Here is an 18,088-nt window from a genome sequence, read left to right on the forward strand (position 1 = left end):
TTCTGCACCATCCTTCTCTACACTGGGCAGTAATGTTATATGTGCTGTCAGTGATGCTATGGAAGGCGATATCCTCATCTTCCATCCTCAGTCCCCATCTCAAACCGCATGCCCTGGTTGTATGGACAATACCAATGGGTTTTCATGATGCAAAACTGTATTCCCTCCACCACTATGCGCCAGCCGCCATGACACCTGCGCCTCTGGTCTGAATGACGACCGCCTAGATAATATACACAGATCACACTAAACTCTGGGAACCCTCTCACTTTCTCAAACCAAATAATAACTTGATAACATCCTACATAATAAAGGCTTACGCTGCGTTATGTATGGTCATTTATATAGAAAACACATTGCTGCTGTTCTGTGGTCATTAATCCATGTTCTCGTCCTATACCAGGTGTGTTATGTGCCCAGCAATGTGCAGAGACACGCGTGTCCGGTATACAGGGAGGAGACGTCACCCTGCAGCTGGGTCACACCGGTACCGGGATCAGATTTGTTACATGGATTTATGTTCCTGATGGTGGTTTTGTCGCTCTAACAAAACCTGGGAATGTTATTGATCTGATCAACAGGCCCTATCATGGGAGAGTGATCAGCACCGCGGATGGGTCCCTGCACATCACTGACCTGACAGCTGCTGATCAGAGAACCTATAGGGCATTTATAGAAGGAACCGGAGAAGAGTCATGCTTATACTTTCATCTCTCAGTATACAGTAAGTTATCAGTCACGTCTCTATACAGAGTATACTGTATATAGCAGTAGGAGTGATGCACAGGGATCTATTTATCAAGGAGAGCTTTGTCTCACCACTTATCAGGACAAGTTATTCCTGGAATGTATCAGAATACGTCTCTGGAGCAGCAATGTGTAATCTCTCTCCTCCTATAGTGCATCTGGCATCAGTCACTCAGCAGCATCTGCACTGCGCATACCTCCCAACATGCCCCTCTCCAGGAGGACACCATGCTCTGCGCCTGGACCTCCCTGGTAATGTATGATTACCATCACCTGTAGTGACACCTTTCTTATCAGTTACCTAGCTTCCCACAGGTGCTGACAATCATACATTATCCATACCTCCCAGCATGCCCCTCTCCAGGAGGACACAATGCTCTGTTCCTGGGCTGGTAATGTATGATTGCCAGCACCTGTGGTGACACCTTTCTTATCAGTTACCTAGCTCCCCACAGGTGCTGACAATCATACATTATCCATACCTCCCAGCATGCCCCTCTCCAGGAGGACACAATGCTCTGTTCCTGGACTTCCCTGGTAATGTAGGATTACCATCACCTGTAGTGACACCTTTCTTATCAGTTACCTAGCTCCCCACAGGTGCTGACAATCATACATTATCCATACCTCCCAGCATGCCCCTCTCCAGGAGGACACAATGCTCTGTTCCTGGACTTCCCTGGTAATGTAGGATTGCCAGCACCTGTGGTAACACCTTTCTTATCAGTTATCTAGCTCCTCACAGGTGCTGGCAATCATACATTACCCATACCTCCCAGCATGCCCCTCTCCAGGAGGGACACAATGCTCTGCTCCTGGACCTCCCTGGTAATGTATGATTACCATCACCTGTAGTGACACCTTTCTTATTAAATAATCTGTTAAACATTGGTGAGGGCAACCATAAGGGATGTCCAGGAGCAGAGCACTGTGTCCCTCCCGGAATGGGTCATGTTGGGAAATTGTGACAGGTGCCCCTGGAACTATTGGATATCAGCGTACCTGGATCCGACGACGGCTATACACTTGGGAGTCTTCACGGCCCTTTCCGCTGATGAAGACGCACCTGTGGCAGGGGATGGAACACCCACCAAGAAGCACAAAATAACCACAGCTAGCAGCAACTGATATTTATTAAATGGAAAAATACTGCACGGTTGCTGCGACTTTCTCAATGAAATATAATAACATCACACTTACAGTACAGACTACACAAATGAATGAATAAATATCCCTGCAAAACACTCTAGGAACTAATGACCACCTCAGTCCGTATCAAAGGTCAGACTGCTTTGGTCATGAGCAATTCTAGCTACGGTACCGTAAGCCTAAGGGATGACACATAAAATCACAACAATGATAATGACAGTTAGAATAATGCGACACATAAACTAGCAATAAAAGAACTGTAATAAAGATAGATATTACAAAAGGATGCTAAACTGTTTCAATAAAGAACGTCCACCAGAGGGCACCATATACCTTACATATACATTCACATTACAGTCTCGGGTGTAAGTCAGTGTCCCTGAATCCAAATAAAGGTCCCACGCTGATAGATCCTCAGGGGTAAAAGGGTAGGCCTATTTTAGTGTGCACACTATCAAAGAGGGTTCGGAACAGGTTAACAATCCCTTAACAGGGTACAGGCAAGTTCCCGTTAATTAGGGCAACTCCCTGCTATCACTGGGACAACCGGGATGTATGGGGAGTCCTTGGGCCCCAAAATCCAATATGTGGCCCTCACTGTGGGGGAACAGGCGCTGGGGCAGTCCCGGGAGGCGGGGTACCAGTGACAAGGGTGAGTGGCAGAGTAAGGGTTACACCAGGGAGGGGATCAGATACCTGCAGTACTGCTGCTGCTGCCAGCTCCTGCCGGTCCCGAACTGCTGGGCTCTTGGCAGACTCTCCCTTGCTTAGCTGCTGCTGGCCGGAGACTGTAGCTGTCAATCACCGCCGGGTAGTACTATGAGGCGTGCCGGGACGCCGGGCGAGAGATGCGTCTCTCCACTCCCGGCTGCCGGCTGTCAGTCACTGTTCTGGCCTCCGGGTGCGCAGTCGGCGGCTCCCTGATATCGCTCTCCTTTCGCCGCTGTCAGCCGCCGCTGCAGGACAGGTCTCCGTGCAGGCGGGCGGTTCCTTTGATCTCCGCTGCTCAGCCGCCTCACTTCAGCCCGATGGTCTCCTCTGCTGGCACCCGCTGCGCACCGCTCTGCAGACCGCCGGTCACACTTCAGCTGTCGCTGCTTCACTCTGCTCTCCCGATCAGTCACCCACCTCTTCTCCTCGCCCACGCCGGTTTTATTCTCTTCCACCCCGGGGCTCACCTCTGACCTCTCTTTTGGCGCCCCTGGGCCCTCCAATCAGGTGCGTGACAGGCTCCACGCACGTGCCAAGGAGCTGGGGAGCCGGCTGGGAACTCTGTTAACCCCTTCCGTCCCAGCCAATGGACAGAAGGAGTATATTAGTAACTCTGGGGTTGTTAAAAAGGGAAAAACACCACTGCAGTGGGCTGCCACACATCCCCCTGCTAGAACAATGCGTGTCCGCACGCAACAGGACATGAACGTTGAGTCCTAAACAAAGTCCATTGTAAATAATTAACGGTAAAGAAGAGGACATATAAAGGAGATACATACATTCAATGAACAGAGTCAAATTATTATCGGTAGCGTGAGGGCAGAACGCCTCGGGTGCTGCGCTCTGACCTCCTGACACCGATTACATCGGGTGCAATTTCTGCGTGAGCAACCATTTCAACATTTGGCACAGGATTTGGTTCCGCAACAATAGGTTCGTCAGCTGACAACTCTGGAGTGACGCTCCTGACCCTGAGGTTGGGAACAACGTTTCCCAAGAACATCAACAGATTGAATGGGTCGCTATGTGGTATACCACCCCAGGGATCCCACTCCCCCGCCACAGGGCTCCCCGTCTCCTGCTGGGTGGATTCTTCTTCCGCGGAGGTACAAGGTTTCAGCTGGTCGCGAGGTACGGTGATGATTCGGCCGTCTTTCGCTTGAATTTGATAGGTATAGGACTCGCCGGATGGAACTGTCATGAGAGTGTATGGCGTATCTTCCCACATCGCATCCAGCTTGCTGGTCCGACGACTTTTCTTCTTCCAAACCTTGTCACCCACTTGTAATGGTACGGGCCGGGCATCTGCATTGTAATTCCGTTCTTGACGAGCATGAACTACTTCCAGGCGTTTTTCAACAACTTGCCGAGCCATCTCGATGCGGTGCCGATGTTCTTGCACCCATTCGACGGACGGGGTGCTGGGCCCGTCAAGTTCAGTGCCCAGTTCTAGATCTTTTGGTAACTTGCCTTGCCGACCGAACATCAGAAAGAAGGGTGTGAACCCAGTCGAACAGTGCTCGGTGTTGTTGTACAAATAGGCCAGGTCTGGAAGAAGACGGGGCCACTGGGCCCGATTCTCGGCAGAGAGGCTTCGTAGCATTCCAATCACGGTCTGGTTGGCCCTCTCACAGAGGCCGTTCCCCTGGGGATGGTAGGCCGTAGTCCTCAGCTTCCGACATCCATACAGGTGGCACAATTCATGGAAAAGCTGGGATTCGAATGCCGGACCCTGATCTGTCAGGATCCGGTCAGGATATCCATACTGATGGGCAAAGTGCTTCATAAACAGGTCGGCTGTGGTCTTAGCAGTCAGGTCACGGGCTGGGACCACCACGAGGAAACGGCTGTAGTGGTCCATAATGGTGAGGGCATATTGGAACCCACTGGGACTGGGCTCTAACTTGACATGGTCCAGTACCACGAGTTCACAGGGCCGGCTGCTGAGGATCGGATGTAACGGGTCCCTCTGAGAAGATTCGGCAGGACGCTTCAGGCTGCAACTCGGACAGCCCCGACACCATTTCTCAATATCCGTGCGCATCCCAATCCAGAAGTACCGCTTCCGCAAGGTGGCTTCCGTCTTCTGGGTGCCAAAGTGGCCAGACTGGTTATGATAGGCGGTGAGTAGAAAGGTGGCTCGCTCTCTTGGCACCACAATTTGGTGGATAGGCTGGTGGGTCCCAGGATCCAAGCTGGTGCGCACAACAAGTCCCTGTTGGAGATTCAGGCGGTCACGATGTCGCAGAAGTTTGACCAGTTCGGGGTCAGCCATGGCCCTCTGTGTTTTGGTAAGCTGCTTCTGCTGGCGTAGGAGGTCTCTCAGGTCTTTGAGCACCAAGCTTTCTTCTTGTATCCGCTTCCAATCAAATCCCAACTGATCATCTGGACGCGGCTTGGGGGAAGCATCCCCAGTGACCACTACGGGTTCGGAGGTGACCACAACTCTGTCCCCTTTTCGTGTTCTGAACACCGGGGTCTCGATGTCTTCAGACCGATCGTACCCCTCTTCTTCAAGGTCTTCGGTGGGCAGGCGGGACAGGGCATCTGCGTTGCCATTGGATTTTCCGCTTCGGTACACCACAGTGTAACGGAAGTTGGCTAGCCGGGCCATCCATCGCTGCTCCAGTGCTCCCAGGCGAGCTGTCGACAGGTGGGCCAGGGGGTTATTGTCGGTGACTATCTCGAAGGGGGTGGCGACCAGATAGTTTTTGAACTTCTCTGTCACTGCCCAGATCAGGGCGAGTAGCTCGAGCTTGAAGGTGGAGTAGTTCTCGCTGTTCCGCTCCGTCTTCCTGAGGCCCCTGCTGGCGTAGGCAATCACCCTCTCCCTACCGTCCTGGACTTGCGAGAGCACAGCTCCCAGGCCTCGGTGGCTGGCATCAGTGTAGACCCGGAAGGGCTTCTCGTAGTCAGGATAGGCCAGGAGGGGCGCTTCAAGCAGGGCCTGCTTGAGCTGGGCAAAGGACGCCTGGTGTTCACTTGTCCAGGAGACCACGGACGTGCTCCTTCTCTCTTGACCCGACTTGCCCCGGAGTAGTTCATGGAGGGGCGCGGCCACCTTGGCGAAGTGTTCGATGAAGCGTCTGTAATAGCCAACGAATCCCAAGAAGCTCCGCACGTCCTTGACAGTCCTGGGTGCTGGCCAGTCTTGAACCGCGCAGATCTTCTCGGGATCCGGCTTCACTCCTTCAGCACCGACTATGTGTCCAAGGTACTGCACTTGAGGCTTCAGGAGGTGACACTTGGACGGTTTCAACTTTAGGCCACATCGCGTCAGCTGCACAAAGACTTCTTCAAGATTCTTCAGATGGTCCTCATACGTCTTGGAAAAGATGATGACGTCATCCAGATACAGGAGGACCATCTCAAAATTCCTGTGGCCCAAACAGTGCTCCATGACCCTTTGAAATGTAGCAGGGGCGTTGCAAAGCCCAAAGGGCATCCGGTCAAATTCAAAGAGGCCCATGGGGGTGGTGAATGCTGTCTTTTCCCGGTCTTCGGGGGCCATCGGGATTTGCCAGTACCCGCTGGTCAGATCCAAGGTGGAGAAGTAGACGGCGGTCTTCAGGGCCGTCAGCGACTCTTCGATCCTGGGCAGAGGGTACGCGTCCTTGTGGGTGACTGCGTTTAGCTTCCTGTAGTCGACACAGAAGCGAAGGCTGCCGTCCTTCTTCTTGACTATGACCAGCGGGGCGGCCCATGGGCTGTGACTCTCCTTGATCACACCGGCCTCCTGCATTTCCCCGAGCATGGTCCTCACTGGCTGGTACATGGCCGGTGGAAGCGGCCGGTGTCTTTCCTTAATGGGTGGGCTGGATCCGGTGGGAATATGATGCTGCACCCCTTCTGCACGTCCGAAGTCGGCCGGGTGTTGGCTGAACGCGCTGGCATTCCGGCAGACAACCTGAAGGACGCCCTCACGCTGTTCTGTTGGGGTATTGGAGTCGCCAACCTGTATCTCCTTCCACCACGCGGTTTCAGTTGTGATCAGGCTCGACTGACCCACCACGGCTTCTGGTTGGGCTTTCGGCAAAGACTCTCCAAGGATATCCTGGAAATCAACCAGGACCACGTTCGCCACTGTGCAGTGTCGGAACAGCCGCACCGGATAGCTGTGCGGGTTCAGCACGCGGACGGGGACTCTCCCACGCTCCACTCTGGCTAACGTCCTGGCCACGGCAAAAGGCTGCTGTCCCTCGAGGTCACATGGTTCAATGACGGCATCATAGTCTCGCCCACCTGGGCCAATCCTGGCCTTGCACCAGATCACGTGTTCGGCATTGGGCCGCAGAAGGATGGGTTGTCGGTCGGTGATCCTCGCCTTGCCCACTTCCCCTTGTGAGTTGGTGAAGCGCTTGTGCCCTTCGATCAGGCGCACTGTCTGCTGCATGGCTCTTCGCTCCTTCGGGGCGGCAGCCCGCATCTCGATCCGGAGAGCTTCCACCAGCTCGTCTGGGCAATTTTTCAGGACGTTCATTCCCAGGATGACCGGGGGTAGATGTTCGTTGCAGGTGGACGTGACCAAGCAGCCCTGACGTTCTAGTCGGGCATCTCCAATGTTGAGATCTGCTTCCCAGTAGCCGCTGAACTCAATTGGCTGTCCGTTACTGGCCAGCAGACTAAGCCACGGGGTCGGGGGTGACACTATCTCTTCCTCTCTCCAATAGCGTTGGAACGCATCCAGTTGTATCGTTGTCACCTGGGACCCGGTGTCCAAGAGAGCTGCCATTTCCACTCCGTTCACCTTGATCTTCAAGTGGGGGCACTTGCCAACGAACTGCGGCCACCACTCTTGGGTTGGCGGACCTACTGGCGAGGTTCCTCCCGAGGGTCGGTCCCTGGCCTCGGGGTTGAGTCGTTTAAAGGCTGTTTGTCACACTCTCGTTCGACATGCCCGCTGAGTTTACATCGGCGGCAGATGGGCCTTCCTTGGGCATCAAACTGATCTGTGGAGCGCCTGCCCGACCTTCGTGGGATGTCCCACTGTCGCCTGCCTCTTCCGCCTGAGTCACGTTGCCATCCTCCTTGACGGGTTTCATTCTGTTCCTTTCGCATGTCCCGTAGCTCCCTCATCATTTCTGCGACTGCCGTGGTGAGGGTTTCCATTTGATTCGAAGTCGCCTGGGCTTGTTGTGTTACTGTGGGCTTGGTCTTTCTGGGTTCAAATCTTGGGAAGAACTGGGCTTGTTCCACCTCATCATCCTCCATTCCCGCTGACGCAGCTCCACCTTCTTCATCGACATTCTGATTTAACCCCAGGATGGTCAAGGTGGTTTCTTTAAACTCCGGGAAGGTGCAGTCGGGTTTCTGTCGCCTCCACATTCTCAGCTGTGACCTAATTGCCTCTCCTCGGGCTCCTTCAATGAAAATGTCGATCAGCGTCTCATCCACTGGAGTAACGTCTTGTGGGGTTCTCGCTTGAATGGCCCGCATCGCTTCCTGCAGTCCTATGGCGAAGTCCCGCAGGGTCTCTTGAGGCTGCTGTTTCCGAGCATACAGTCGCCGTTTCAATTCTGCAGCGGATTGTGCGTTGAAGATGCCGGCCAGCTTCTTCAGTATGCCGTCAGCTGACTTCCTTTCCTCCGCCGACCATGACCGGACCTCTCGTCGCGCCGCCCCTTTCAGCTGTCCAATTACCATTCCCGCCTTCTGTTCTTCGCTGGGGCTGTACATCAGGAATGTGTTCATTAACCCCTCCTTGAACTCTCTGAAGGAGCTGGTTCCAGGCGTGCGGGAGTCTCCGGAATATGTTGGCATCCACGGTGCCCCAAAGAAGTAGGGCATGGTGATTTGAGCCGCTGGAGCCATCGGTGTATCTGGCAGCCTTCTCCTGCCTTGTACTTGTTCTGCCGGCTGTTGCTGATTAGGTTGTTGCTGGTCGAGCTGTTGTTGGTCGCCCTGCTGTTGGTCGACCTGCTGTTGGTCTCCTGCGTCCGCTGCGTTCTGTGGCTGCAACATCTTCACCGTTCACAGGGGTCTTTGACAATCCTGTTCGTAGACGCCAAGTTGTGACAGGTGCCCCTGGAACTATTGGATATCAGCGTACCTGGATCCGACGACGGCTATACACTTGGGAGTCTTCACGGCCCTTTCCGCTGATGAAGACGCACCTGTGGCAGGGGATGGAACACCCACCAAGAAGCACAAAATAACCACAGCTAGCAGCAACTGATATTTATTAAATGGAAAAATACTGCACGGTTGCTGCGACTTTCTCAATGAAATATAATAACATCACACTTACAGTACAGACTACACAAATGAATGAATAAATATCCCTGCAAAACACTCTAGGAACTAATGACCACCTCAGTCCGTATCAAAGGTCAGACTGCTTTGGTCATGAGCAATTCTAGCTACGGTACCGTAAGCCTAAGGGATGACACATAAAATCACAACAATGATAATGACAGTTAGAATAATGCGACACATAAACTAGCAATAAAAGAACTGTAATAAAGATAGATATTACAAAAGGATGCTAAACTGTTTCAATAAAGAACGTCCACCAGAGGGCACCATATACCTTACATATACATTCACATTACAGTCTCGGGTGTAAGTCAGTGTCCCTGAATCCAAATAAAGGTCCCACGCTGATAGATCCTCAGGGGTAAAAGGGTAGGCCTATTTTAGTGTGCACACTATCAAAGAGGGTTCGGAACAGGTTAACAATCCCTTAACAGGGTACAGGCAAGTTCCCGTTAATTAGGGCAACTCCCTGCTATCACTGGGACAACCGGGATGTATGGGGAGTCCTTGGGCCCCAAAATCCAATATGTGGCCCTCACTGTGGGGGAACAGGCGCTGGGGCAGTCCCGGGAGGCGGGGTACCAGTGACAAGGGTGAGTGGCAGAGTAAGGGTTACACCAGGGAGGGGATCAGATACCTGCAGTACTGCTGCTGCTGCCAGCTCCTGCCGGTCCCGAACTGCTGGGCTCTTGGCAGACTCTCCCTTGCTTAGCTGCTGCTGGCCGGAGACTGTAGCTGTCAATCACCGCCGGGTAGTACTATGAGGCGTGCCGGGACGCCGGGCGAGAGATGCGTCTCTCCACTCCCGGCTGCCGGCTGTCAGTCACTGTTCTGGCCTCCGGGTGCGCAGTCGGCGGCTCCCTGATATCGCTCTCCTTTCGCCGCTGTCAGCCGCCGCTGCAGGACAGGTCTCCGTGCAGGCGGGCGGTTCCTTTGATCTCCGCTGCTCAGCCGCCTCACTTCAGCCCGATGGTCTCCTCTGCTGGCACCCGCTGCGCACCGCTCTGCAGACCGCCGGTCACACTTCAGCTGTCGCTGCTTCACTCTGCTCTCCCGATCAGTCACCCACCTCTTCTCCTCGCCCACGCCGGTTTTATTCTCTTCCACCCCGGGGCTCACCTCTGACCTCTCTTTTGGCGCCCCTGGGCCCTCCAATCAGGTGCGTGACAGGCTCCACGCACGTGCCAAGGAGCTGGGGAGCCGGCTGGGAACTCTGTTAACCCCTTCCGTCCCAGCCAATGGACCGAAGGAGTATATTAGTAACTCTGGGGTTGTTAAAAAGGGAAAAACACCACTGCAGTGGGCTGCCACAAAATCTCATATTGAGACTAACATCCGGTGTTACTGACTCCCATTCCTCCAACCCTACCACACCCCCCACACACACACCCCACCCGGTCCTCCACCACTCTGTCCTTGGAGCAGTTCTGCTGTTTTCCATCGACCAACCCTGCCTGCTCTACCTGACATCTCCCTGCTTCTACCTAGACCAGTTGCCATTGTCTCCTCACCCCTGGCCTCCTTTTCAAGCCCTAACCCTTAACTCCCCCCCCACCCATACAGTCTAACCCTAACCTTCCCCCACCCATACAGCCGTACTTTAACCTCCCCCACCCCTACAGCCTATCCCTAACCTCCCCCAACCCTACAGCCTATGCCTAACCTCCCCCACCCCTACAGCCTATCCCTAACTTCTTGCACCCCTACATCCTAACCCTAACCTTCCCCCACCCCTACATCCTAACTCTAACCTCCGGCACCCCTATAGCCTATCCCTAACCTCCCCCCACCCCTACAGCCTATCCCTAACCTCCCCTCCACCCCTATACCCTAACCCTCCAAGACGTTGTGTCTTTCCCCATTGCCATCTATGGATGAGGTAAGTAGATCAGTTATAAACCACAGTAAGCTGAGATTAAATACTGAATAATAAACTTTAGCCTAACGTGGTTGTTGTTTGGGTATTTTTGCGGTACTCTTTACCTAGAACGGCGCCCGCGATGCTAATCGCGGGTAAAAAATCGCGGGCATCGCGGGTACATAAAAAACGGGTGCGACGCGGACACCTGTGAAGCCCGCGAGGGGACGCGTTTACCTGTGAAGGTATCCGCGGCCCCTCGCGGGGCTCGCTGCGCTCGCCACGCTTCGGGCTCGGTGGCTCGCTGCGCTCGCCACACTATTCTATTCTCAACTCCACGCCGACGTGGATAGTGGGGGTATGAAAAGGTCGGAGGACGCGTACCGCCGCCCCTCGCGGGCTCGCTGCGCTCGCCACGCTTCGGGTTGACGTTGATCGTGGGGTGCCGTTAAAAATTGTGGGGGCCATTTCAGACTTCAGGGGGACTATTAGGGCTCTGTGGCCCATTTAACATTGTTTCCTATGGAAAAATCGCGGGCATTGAGGCATTGAACACTAAAATCGCGTCCAATCTCACTTTTAACATTGGTCCCTATGGGAAATCGCGGGCATCGCATCGCACCCGTTTTTTAGTGCATTCGATGGTTGCGATGGGCGCCGTTCTAGGTAAAGAGTACCATTTTTGCATTGTGCGTTATATTGTGTTTCTTGTGATTATCGTGTGTAGAAGCGTTATACTGAGCATCAGTACAGTGTTCTTACAGCATTCCTTTATTACTATTTATTACACTGTAGGGGAAATCAGCCATTTGTGTGATGGGACAGTCCCGTTAATCTGCCCCTGTACTGCACTGGTGGGGATCATAGATTGGGGCAGGGACTGATAGGAATGGGCAAATATTCTCTGTAAACGCTGCAGAAAATGTATGCTCTATATTTACAAATAACTGTTAAATAATCGGAATGCCATATTGCAATTATAATCACATGATCACAGCAGTACCCTCCCACGGTAAGCAAAGCCGGGCCTAGGCATAGGCAACCTAGGCAAACGCTTTGCCGCATGCATTCTAAGCTAAGCAGGGCAGCCGAGAGGAATGCCGGGCCCTGGTAAAATTTTGGGGGCGTGGCCTAAGTGTGTGTGTTGTGGGAACCTCCCACACTCAGGCCACGCCCCCAAAATGTTTAGAGGAGGGTGAAAGAAAACTCTAAAAACTGTAATCTCAGAAGCAGCACACACCTACAGCATGTGCTGTGCTGACTGCAGGCTCAGCATGACCTCTCAAGCTGTCAATGAGACACTCATGCTGAGCCTGCTGTCAGCACAGCACATGCTGTAGAAGTGTGTGCTACTGTTGCTACCCGGGAGGGATGGAGGGGGAAGGGAGGGGTCAGACCAGGGCCCCGCAGCAAGCGTGGGCCCGGGTAATTAGTACCCGCTCCCCCCCTCTCTCGGCTCCCCTGAAGCTAAGGGCCGGCTCGGCTTGACAGCGGTCTGCTCTGGCTGCCTACCATGATTGGAACTCACAGCCACCAGCAGCGTGAGTGCCAGAGCACAGTGGGGGCAGTAAGAAAAATGTCCTCCAGTCCTGGAGGAGGGCTGCTGTGTATTCCTAGCTAGGTGGGAGCGCCAATGCTCTTGCTTGCACAGAACACCACAATGAGGATTGCTATGGATGGGGGCTGTAGGAGGTTGCTGACTGCTGCTGTGATCTGGACTTAAACGGAGAGGAGAGTTGTCATATGGTGGTGCACCATTTATAATAATAACAAGACATAAAATATACCTTTTAATGTTTATTAGTTTAAAACTCTGCGAGATATGACGAACAACATATAACATAGATACAAGTGGATACAGTGTAGGTTAAAATGGCCTGTGCGGGTTCTACAATCAGTTTGCCTTGATGATCAGTATTTATCTGACACAATTATAATTCCCTCTCTGAGGTTATCTCGTTTTCAGGGGAGGTAAGTGTCTATTGAAGATGAAGGTTGTGGACTGTATATAAGGTCCTGCAGCTCCAAATGTAATTTCTTTTTAACACACCAAACTTTGTGTTTATTACATGAGTACCTACTAGGGTATACGATTATCTCATGGTGTGGATGGAATAAGTATATACACACAATTAGATAATTATCCGCAGGGTAGGTTAGCACCACAGATCGTATGTACCATTCACTCAAGTAGCAATATGGCTATGTGCCTAACTATGCTACCGGTGTACTGTACACAAGTGGGCTGATGATATATACTGTATCAGCACTACAACGGTACCGTCGCTGTCGCTACCCACAGACTCTCCCTATGTGGGACGTGTTCTTGTGGTACCGATCAGCGTGCACCCGTTGATACACTCAGCGCCGCTGGTATAACACACAGCGGTTCGCTCCCAGTGTCGTAAGGCTATCTAATACATTAGAGTCCTGAAAAGGACTAAAAATACAGTCACACAAACAACAAGGCAATACTGTGAGAACGTCCGCACGCTGACCTGGCTGACCTGGCCGTGCGGACGTTCTCACAGTATTGCCTTGTTGTTTGTGTGACTGTATTTTTAGTCCTTTTCAGGACTCTAATGTATTAGATAGCCTTACGACACTGGGAGCGAACCGCTGTGTGTTATACCAGCGGCGCTGAGTGTATCAACGGGTGCACGCTGATCGGTACCACAAGAACACGTCCCACATAGGGAGAGTCTGTGGGTAGCGACAGCGACGGTACCGTTGTAGTGCTGATACAGTATATATCATCAGCCCACTTGTGTACAGTACACCGGTAGCATAGTTAGGCACATAGCCATATTGCTACTTGAGTGAATGGTACATACGATCTGTGGTGCTAACCTACCCTGCGGATAATTATCCAATTGTGTGTATATACTTATTCCATCCACACCATGAGATAATCGTATACCCTAGTAGGTACTCATGTAATAAACACAAAGTTTGGTGTGTTAAAAAGAAATTACATTTGGAGCTGCAGGACCTTATATACAGTCCACAACCTTCATCTTCAATAGACACTTACCTCCCCTGAAAACGAGATAACCTCAGAGAGGGAATTATAATTGTGTCAGATAAATACTGATCATCAAGGCAAACTGATTGTAGAACCCGCACAGGCCATTTTAACCTACACTGTATCCACTTGTATCTATGTTATATGTTGTTCGTCATATCTCGCAGAGTTTTAAACTAATAAACATTAAAAGGTATATTTTATGTCTTGTTATTATTATAAATGGTGCACCACCATATGACAACTCTCCTCTCCGTTTAAGTCTGTATTCCTTTGTCCGTGGTAGCACACCCCTATAAATAATATTCAATGTATTAAATACATCATACTATTGATTAAAGAGGGGGCCCCTTTTTCTCTATGAAGTAATACCAAAACTCCTAGTCTTGTGCAACAGATCACCTTTCTTGACCTACATGCTGCTGTGATCTGTGCTGCTGGGTGATTGGTGCTGTGCTGGGAGATTCTCGCTTAGGGCATCAAATTGGTCAGGACCGGCTCTGAGGGTAAGCCTATGCCACTCAGCCGAGCCTCTCCTAGCTTGTATTAAGATCCTCCCTTTCTTTTGCTGCTCATTCTCAGATGCATAAATGTACATATTTATGAAACTTTATGGTGAGTGTGAGTGGCAGATCTCCCACTAGACACATGACGTGTCACATAACTACTGTGACCACAGAGGCTGAGCGAGAGATTGAAACGGTTGGAGGGGGTAGGGGATTTGGTTAAACCCCTAAATTCCCATCTGGCTAGTGTGCAGATCTGGTCAGTTTGGTTGGGCTCTGAGCCGACAATCCATCACACCACTGCCTCCCTCGGAACACAAGCACCCAAGAGTCTCCCTGAGGGCACAGGGCCAGCTGCAACGTTTGGGCTGTGACTTGGAACTCCTGGTACCACCATACTGTAGCTCTTACTCAGTTCCTCATGTTGTTACGCTCACTGTCCACAAGGGTCATCGGTTTATTTAAGGTTAATTGGAGAATTGGCTTTTTTTTTGGGGGGGGGGGGGGGGTCATTAATGCATGTCATATATATGTAATCTGAATCTGTGCTCTCAATGTGTCTCCTATAGAAAACCTATCAGCCAGTGACATCCAGATCATCCACAATGTCACCAGTAGTGACCCCTGCTCTGTCGCCCTGCTGTGTATGGCAACAGTACAGGATGTGACTATAACCTGGGGAAGAACAGACAGCAGTGATATCTATGTGACAGCAGGTGTCCTATATGTAGCTCCCAGCGATGTGACCTTCTCCTATACCTGCACTGCCAGTAATCCTGTCAGTAACGCCTCCCAGACTGTGGTTCCCCAGCACTACTGCAACACAGGTACTTGTACAATGGACTGTCTGTTCTGGTCAGCTGGCATACCTTCCACCATGGCACAGTGATTGGCTCCAGACCATCAGTTATTTTACATTTGCAAAGAGCTCAAGTAGCTGTGGTTTGGAAACTATTTAACAAAAATCTTGCAATCATGGTAAAATTAGCCAAACAGGCAGAATTGGAAGTAAAGTAAAAAAGGCGACTAACTGATCCCAGGTGTAACACAATGCTGCGTTGCAGGGGGCTACTGTATGTATGTATGTAACGCTGTATAAAAAGCTGTTTCCTTTGTAATAATGTAACTGAAAGACAGCTGTAGTTACCATGGCAACATGTAATCACAGTAAAATGTGTATCTTTCTGCTTTATGTCAGTCTTTTGTGCCCCCTTAGGGCAATTAGAATGTTTGGATTTATAATATTGGCTTGGGAAGACTATTTACCTCTTGTTTACATTTAAAACATCTTGATATTTTGTCTGTCAATATTTTGCAGATCTGTAATACTAAAAGAATAGGGGTGACTCTGGTGCCCATGGCTGTCCCATGTGTCAGCATTTGCGGTTGAAAACATTCTGAACATGTCAATGTGTTGTCTGTTGACATTTTGTACTTGCTCACATCATGGTGTCTAAATAATGAATGTCTACATTGTGACTGTCAACAGACATACTGGACCCCACTAAGGGTGGGTGCCGAACGTGGTCCCGACAGTCGGGATCCCGGCAGTTATTTACCTGACGTCGGGATCCCAAATGTCAAAACGCCGACAGACGGGTTCCCGACGGCCAGCGGCTATTTTCCCTCGTGGGGGTCCACGACCCCCATAGAGGGAGAATAGAATAGGTGGCAAGCATAGTGAGCCACCGTGCCCGCAAGGGGCTTTGTTGCGCTCACCATGCTGTCTGAGTCCAGGTAGTCGGGATCCCGGTGTCGGGCTAATGACTGTCGGGATCCCGACTGTCAGAACCCTATACCACACTCATAAGGGTTAACCAGGGAAAATAGAACAGAATTAAAACAGCTACTGTAGAACATATCTATAGTAGATATGGATAATATCAATCCCGACCATGTTCCATCACAATTATGATGTACAGCTTGTGCCACCATATTTTTTGGGTATAAAAACATTGTTCATTTTTTAAATTACTTTATGTCATGTTAACCTCCTAGTAGGAACAAACCGTTTAGAAAGCAGGCTTATTCTTAACATTTTAGCAACAGATACCTGTAGCTTACATCCCTCCTGAAAAAAAAAGTGACTTCAGACTACACAGCGCCAGAAAAATCTGGCGCTATGCCCTGGACGTTAGAGGAGGAGCGCGTGGACACCCGGCACCTTCATAAATAAGGTATGAGCCGGGCGCCCACATTCAAATAACGCATACACGTTATCCCTCCTGCAGCATACCGCGGCACGCTAATCAGCCGTATCGCAGGTTTGATAGATATGGGGAAGTGCTATCCCCTGCTTTAGCGCAGGCGGATAGCGCGTATACCCCATAGCGCAGTGTGATAAATCTACCCCTCAGTGTTTACGCACAGAGATGAGTTACCAATAAGATGCCTGGAATCGGATATGTGCTGGGCGTTCCCGGGATGTGGCAAAACACACGTATAGAGAATGATGGCCCATCTTGTGCGTGTTGTGCTGGTGTTGCAGCAGTGTTGTTGAAGTGTTTGCGTACCCAGAAAAATCTCAGTGGGAAATTCTGCGGCTACCTTATGGCTGGTGCAAGTGTCCATGGCGCAACCGATGCTGATGTCTGTAGACGAACTAGGAGGTATTACAGCATTTACAAAGGCACAAAGTGGGCATATTGCATTCTATATAAATATTGTATATTCAGACACATGATGGACACCAGATAATTGTACTGAAACTGCCATCTGCTGGCAGCGAGTGAAACTACATCTTATTTCCTTCTTATATTGTATAATGACCAAAGTTCTCTGTACTGCTATTTCAGTTACAGATTCCAGTAGAAAATCTAAGACCTCACCTATTTATTGCAGTAGGCATCTTTATCATTGTCATTATCTTATTTGTGGCTGGGTCCTGGAACAAAGAATAAAATGTCAGTATCGCGGATTTATACACCCCCCCCCCCCCCCCCTCCCTCCCAGCAACTCTGGGATGATTCTGTGAATAATCACGGGGAGTACGGACGGTGTAATGGTTAGCATTACTGCCTCACAGCACTTAGGTCATGGGTTCTATTCCCACCATGTGTTATATATACGGGGCAGTACGGACGGTGTAATGGTTACATTACTGCCTCACAGCGCTGAGGTCATAGGTTCTATCCCCACCATGTGTTATATATACGGGCAGTACGGATGGTGTAATGGTTATATTACTGCCTCACAGCACTGAGGTCATGGGTTCTATCCCCACCATGTGTTATATATACAGGGCAGTACGGATGGTGTAATGGTTACATTACTGCCTCACAGCGCTGAGGTCATGGGTTCTATCCCCACCATGTGTTATATATCTGGGGCAGTACGGATGGTGTAATGGTTACATTACTGCCTCACAGCACTGAGGTCATGGGTTCTATCCCCACCATGTGTTATATATACGGGGCAGTACGGATGGTGTAATGGTTATAGCATTACTGCCTCACAGCACTGAGGCCATGGGTTCCATTCCCACCATGTGTTATATATACGGGGCAGTACGGATGGTGTAATGGTTATATTACTGCCTCACAGCACTGAGGTCATGGGTTCTATCCCCACCATGTGTTATATATACAGGGTAGTACGGATGGTGTAATGGTTAGCATTACTGCCTCACAGCGCTGAGGTCATGGGTTCTATCCCCACCATGTGTTATATATATACGGGGCAGTATGGACGGTGTAATGGTTACATTACTGCCTCACAGCACTGAGGTCATGGGTTCTATCCCCACCATGTGTTATATATACGGGGCAGTACGGACGGTGTAATGGTTAGCATTACTGCCTCACAGCGCTGAGGTCATGGGTTCTATCCCCACCATGT

At 50.9% G+C, this 18,088-nt stretch overlaps 1 protein-coding gene across 1 annotated transcript in view; it reads left to right on the top strand.

Moving 5' to 3' along the window:
* The window catches only part of LOC146050295 (uncharacterized), a 46,729-nt gene that overhangs the window by 23,917 nt on the left and 4,724 nt on the right, over positions 1–18,088 (top strand). The window contains exons 11-12 of the mRNA XM_083167223.1: positions 404–724; positions 14,821–15,078. Of these exons, the coding sequence (XP_083023349.1) occupies positions 404–724; positions 14,821–15,078 (579 nt within the window). The remainder of the gene's footprint in view (positions 1–403; positions 725–14,820; positions 15,079–18,088) is intronic.

Source organism: Crinia signifera, chromosome 12 (assembly GCF_055691185.1).
Source record: "Crinia signifera chromosome 12, ASM5569118v1, whole genome shotgun sequence".
Classification (NCBI taxonomy): Eukaryota; Metazoa; Chordata; class Amphibia; order Anura; family Myobatrachidae; genus Crinia; species Crinia signifera.